The 4,816-nt window shown below is 50.4% G+C and overlaps 3 protein-coding genes across 8 annotated transcripts in view; 2 read left to right on the forward strand and 1 right to left on the reverse strand.

Annotated features, from left to right (window-relative positions):
* Positions 1 to 1,591, forward strand: part of ubr7 (ubiquitin protein ligase E3 component n-recognin 7) — a 9,195-nt gene extending 7,604 nt beyond the window's left edge. For both annotated transcript variants that reach the window (XM_008397000.2, XM_008397001.2), the window contains exons 7-12: positions 358 to 463; positions 539 to 615; positions 687 to 851; positions 927 to 1,092; positions 1,170 to 1,231; positions 1,359 to 1,591. In XM_008397000.2, coding sequence (XP_008395222.1) covers positions 358 to 463; positions 539 to 615; positions 687 to 851; positions 927 to 1,092; positions 1,170 to 1,231; positions 1,359 to 1,445 — 663 coding nt within the window. In that variant the 3' untranslated portion in view covers positions 1,446 to 1,591. The remainder of the gene's footprint in view (positions 1 to 357; positions 464 to 538; positions 616 to 686; positions 852 to 926; positions 1,093 to 1,169; positions 1,232 to 1,358) is intronic.
* A 540-nt stretch (positions 1,592 to 2,131) lies between these two features.
* LOC103457070 (cytochrome c oxidase subunit 8A, mitochondrial) lies at positions 2,132 to 3,798 on the forward strand. Its single transcript, XM_008396994.2, has 2 exons — positions 2,132 to 2,287; positions 3,457 to 3,798. The coding sequence occupies exons 1-2, from the start codon at positions 2,159 to 2,161 to the stop codon at positions 3,568 to 3,570; spliced, it is 243 nt and encodes an 80-aa protein (XP_008395216.1). The 5' UTR covers positions 2,132 to 2,158; the 3' UTR covers positions 3,571 to 3,798.
* A 429-nt stretch (positions 3,799 to 4,227) lies between these two features.
* LOC103457067 (ankyrin repeat and SOCS box protein 2-like) overlaps positions 4,228 to 4,816 on the reverse strand; it is a 15,838-nt gene continuing 15,249 nt past the window's right edge. For 3 of the 5 annotated variants that reach the window (XR_001776082.1, XR_001776080.1, XR_001776081.1), the window contains one exon: positions 4,229 to 4,467. The gene's annotated coding sequence lies outside the window, so the exon portion shown is untranslated. Of the gene's footprint in view, positions 4,468 to 4,816 lie in introns of all 5 variants that reach the window. The other 2 variants (XR_001776078.1, XR_001776079.1) reach the window with 2 other exon arrangements.

Consider the following 4,816-nt stretch of genomic DNA (forward strand, 5'->3'; position numbering starts at 1 on the left):
CTCTCCTGTCTCCTCTCTCCTCTCCCGTCTCATCTCCTCTCCTGTCTCCTCTCCCATCTCCTCTTCCGTCTCCTCTCCTGTCTCCTCTCCTCTCCCATCTCCTCTCCTGTCTCCTCTCCCCTCCTGTCTCATCTCCTCTCCCATCTCCTCTCCTGTCTCCTCTCCCCTCTCCCGTCTCATCTCCTCTCCTGTCTCCTCTCCCGTCTCCTCTCCCGTCTCCTGTCTCCTCTCCCATCTCCTCTCCTGTCTCCTATCTCCTCTCCCGTCTCATCTCCTCTCCTGTCTCCTCTCCTGTCTCCTCTCTCCTCTCCTGTCTCCTCTCCTCTCCCATCTCCTCTCCTGCCTCCTGCCTTGCAGCACCTGGGTTGTGCGGTTCCTGACTGTGTGGAGATGCAGGAGATGATCTGTGAGTCCTGCATGAACCAACATGTTTTTCTCTGGGCCTACGCTGCTCACCTAGCAGGTAAGAGGTGGGTTTTCTAGCTGCAGGTGGGTGTTGGACGTGCCGCCTCACCTGTGTGGGACGTTGTCCTGTTAGTGCAGGGTCCAGCGCTCCAGACCAAGGAGGAGAAAGGAGAGCAGTCAGAGGCTGGTGTCCCTAAAAAGGAGGAGAAGGTGAGACGCCTGACTCACCTGGTCTGAGTAGGTCTCCATAGCAACCCTGATGACCAATCAAATGTTTCCAGGGCGAAGAGGTCGTCGAGCCCGGCTGTAAACGCAGCCGGCAGGAGGCGGAGCCAAGCTGCAGACTGAAGGCGCTGCAGGAAGCGGGTCAGAAGACGGACCAATCAGGAGCCGTGTTCTGGCCCTCAGGGTGGCGCTCCAGGCTCTGCTCCTGCTCCACCTGCCAGGTGTTCATCAGCTGCGCCCTGAAGGCTGACCTGACCCGACACCAGGCGCTAACCCTCCTGTGACCTTCTGACCAGGTGCAGCTGGCTGACGCCGGACTGTCCTTCCTGTTGGACGAAGCGGACACCGTCCTCGCCTACGAGAACAAAGGAAAGACCAACGAGCAGAGACAGCAGGGACACGACCCGCTGATGTCCGCGCTGGACAACCTGAACCGGGTCCAACAGCTCGAGATCATCCACGGTACCTAAAGTACACAACCAGTAGCACCAGTTAAACTGCAGACTCGGTTCCCAGAGCTGATGGTTTCCACCTTTCAGGCTACAACGACATGAAAACTGAACTGAAGGACTTCCTGCAGACGTTTGCGGCTGAAGGAAAGGTGAGATTTCCTGTTCCTAATGAAGTGGCCAGGAACACAGCTGCACCTTTGGGTCGGGTCTTTAACTCGGTCCATGTGGTTCAGTGTTTCTGCCTCTTGTTCCGCTGACTCGGCTTTCTTGCGGCAGGTCGTGACCTCTGATGACATCCGTCAGTTCTTCGAGCAGCAGAGTCGTAAGAGGCGTCGATCCGATTCCGGACCGTTCTTCTCCTGATCGCTTCCCGGGAAAAACTCAACTTCTTCTTCTTCAGTTTTATGTTTTCTGAATTTGTTCTTTGGGATGTTTTTAAGCTGAATGTCTCTTAGTTTCATCTTCATGTTTTCTTACTTGTGAGAATAAAATTTACGCTGAGCAATAAAGCGTGATGTTGAGCTCATTGTTCAGGAACCCGGTCAGCTGCAGAAACCCGACCGGGTTCTGGAAGGAACCCAAACCCGGATGATCCTCCTGTCTGGTTCTGGAGCTGATCAGTGGGTCCAGGTCCAAACGTTTCACTGAATCCATGCAATAGTCACAAAACATCGGACTGTTCCTGATGGTGCTGAGAACCGAGTTCTGGATCCAGTCTGAACAGAACCGGCCGTCCAGCAGCTGCTGGCGTGGCGGTCAGACGGTGACTTCCTGTCATCCGTCTGACGAAGAGCAGCGCTCCACCTGCGGCTCTGCTCCAACATCAAACCCCTGCAGCTCATCAAGGCTCTTTGTTCTGCAGATCCAATCAGAGCTGCTGCTCTGGTTCCTGTTATCACCGACCAGAACCGACCCGGGACCCGCCGGCCGGCCAATCGGCTCCCAGCTGGATTCTCCTCCTCCTCTTCCTCTGCCTCCAGCCCTCAGTCTGACTCCAACCGTCCAGCTGCTCACACCGACCAAACAGCTCGGCAGTGGCCAATCAGAGCACCAGGTGGGATCGGGTGAGGGTCGTCATGGCGATGCTATGCTCTGTCTTGAGGATGCTGGACAAGTCTTCAAGTTTGACTCGTCCAAAAGAAATCCTGAAGGAGACAAAGAGGACGATCTACGGCAAACCTCCTCGACACCGGGTCGGAGCTGCTGTGAGTAACTAACCAACTACTAACTAACTACTAACTAACCAACTAACTACTAACTGACCGACTGGTTAATAACTAATAACTCAGAAACTGACTGGAGTTGCTAAAACTGATGGATGGCTGATCCAGGCCTCTGATCAGTCGGTCTGCTTTCTGTTCACACTGATTCATTAACCCAGAACCGTGAAGAGAAACCAGAACCAGAACATTTCCTCCGGATCCAGGTGTGACGCTGATCTGTCCCAGAGTCGGTCCGGTCCGGTCCGGTCCGAACGTTTCAGCAGCAGGTCGCTTCACATGAGGAAACGATGAATAAAAACATTGATGAGGGAGTTAATATGACTGGACCAGGCCGACAGCTGGGTTCCCTCTATCAGCTAAACTACAGGAACTCAGGGTTTCGGCTGATTTTCAGTTTTCTGGAAGTTTGTTCCAGATTTGTGGCGTCCAGAAGCTGAAAGCTGCTTCTCCGTGTTTGGTAATGGATGAACTGGAACCAGACTTTTATCCAAACAAACAGCAGGGGGCAGTCTGGTCCAAACAGCTGCTAGCCCAGCGCAGCGTTTAACATGCGGTGCGTTCAAGTGCAATAGGAAAAACTAACTGCTCACATCAAACAGGTGCTATAATGACTGATTTGGTGGAATTCGAAGTTTAATATAAAGTTATATTGTTACACGCAGACAATATCAATGATTTGACATTATTAATGATTTCATACCTAACATCCAGCAGCATCAGTATCTTTCCCACTACCGCCACCTTCTGGATGCATGAACTTTAACACGCTTCATGACAGCAACACGCTTCTCTACACAATTTCCCAGTAGTGGAGCTAATTTTTTCTTCAGTGCTTTAGCGTTTTTGCTAACTGAAAATGTTTAGTGCACTTAATTAAATAAGTTTAGCTAAGTGCTGATTTACTTGGCTGTTTTGTAAACTTTCAATTAAGGTTGACATCTGTGGCACAGTGCTTTAGCATTAGCTTCCACTCAAAGCACAAAGGTATTTAACATTTTAGCATTAGCTTCCACTCCAAAGCACAAAGGTATTTAACATTTTAGCATTAGCTTCCAGTCAGTGCTGTGTTGGTTTAGCGCTTCCTGACCTTGGTGGTTCTGAAAACATGCTTGGTTCCGTCTGGGTGACATTTTCTGTTCTCTTCCTGACAGCAAAGTTTCTTCGTCATGTCTGTGTTCGCGGCGGCCATGTTGGCCCCAGCAGCCTGGATCCTCTACCACCTGCCGGAGTACCGGGAGCGGGCCCAGCACGTCCCGCGGACCTGACCGTCCTCTTCCTGTTTAGTCAAACAGCTGAATTTTATTAACCTTTCATCTAGAATTAGTGTGTCCTGAAACCAGTCAGGCTTTTATTCTGAAAAAACGGCGTTTCAGAAAACTCCAGCGCCTTCATGATACTGAATGTATTGTAAAGTTTGTCATGTCGTCATCAGCAGTTCATCTTTCCTGGCAAAACTCACCTGTCGTCTTTTCAAAATAAAAGCGTTCTGTGATTTGGGTGTTATGTTTCCGCTCCCATGATTCTGTTTGTTTTTTTCCATCTGCTGGATTTACCAAGTTAATCACTTCCTGTTTAACATCAGCGCTCCCACGGACACAGGAAGTCCTCCTCATCATCTTCATCACCCGGTCCAGGAAATGAGGCCTGAGGTAAATAAACGAGTCGGGACGACACAGCCGTGTTTTCCTATCTTTGTGGGAACTTTCCATCCACTTCCATTCATTTCTACAGTCTAACCAGAAATCACTGAACACCTCAGCCCGACCTGTGACCCCCGACCCAGAAACAGCATTTCCCATCATGGGGACCAAGAAAATGTCCCCACAAGGACATAAAAACTTGGTACACACAGAAACACACACACGACCCGTCTGCTGCTGGATCAGAACCAAACAGAACCTCAAAAACAGTTTTAGTTCACTAATATTTAATTTTCTGGTCAAATCATTGTTCCGTTTGTATTTATATTTATATATGTAATGCTCCCAGCTGCTTGTAGATCCAGTCCTGGTTCTGGTTCTGGTTGAACCTGTACGGCTCTACATCCATGATGCCGATTGGTCCTCTGATTACCGTGGAGACGGTCCGGTTAGAGCCGGGCCGATGTCGGTTCCTGCAGGTTGCTTCCTCCCTGGTTCGGCCCGTTCTCTCTGGTTCTGGTTCTGAAGTAGATAGCAGGTCTCAGAACTTTAACAGATCCACATTTAAATTTTTGATGAGATAAACGTGAAGCTTTGGGCTGAACCGGACCGCTGGCTGAGACCCGGTTGGCTCGAGTTGGTAACATCTGATTGTTTAGATGGAGAAATGATTTCTGAACATTTCTTCTCCAAACCGGAAATGTTTCCAATTCCTCCGTCCACTGGAACCCGGCCAGCGGTCCGGTTCCTCTGGTTCTGATGATGTCAGCAGTGAACTGTTTCTGAAACTAAACAAAGCGGCGCAGCATCAGCCAGCGTTAGCGCAGCATCGGCGCAGCATCAGCCAGCGTTAGCGCAGCATCGGCCAGCG

The sequence above is a fragment of the Poecilia reticulata genome, linkage group LG21, assembly GCF_000633615.1.
Source record: "Poecilia reticulata strain Guanapo linkage group LG21, Guppy_female_1.0+MT, whole genome shotgun sequence".
In the NCBI taxonomy this organism is placed as follows: Eukaryota; Metazoa; Chordata; class Actinopteri; order Cyprinodontiformes; family Poeciliidae; genus Poecilia; species Poecilia reticulata.

Excerpts from the sequence above, each read along its gene's own strand:
- LOC103457070 (XM_008396994.2), top strand. The coding sequence starts at position 2,159 with ATGGCGATGCTATGCTCTGTCTTGAGGATGCTGGACAAGTCTTCAAGT. Across the intron at positions 2,288-3,456 it reads GACACCGGGTCGGAGCTGCT|CAAAGTTTCTTCGTCATGTC; the intron begins GTGAGTAACTAA and ends TCTTCCTGACAG.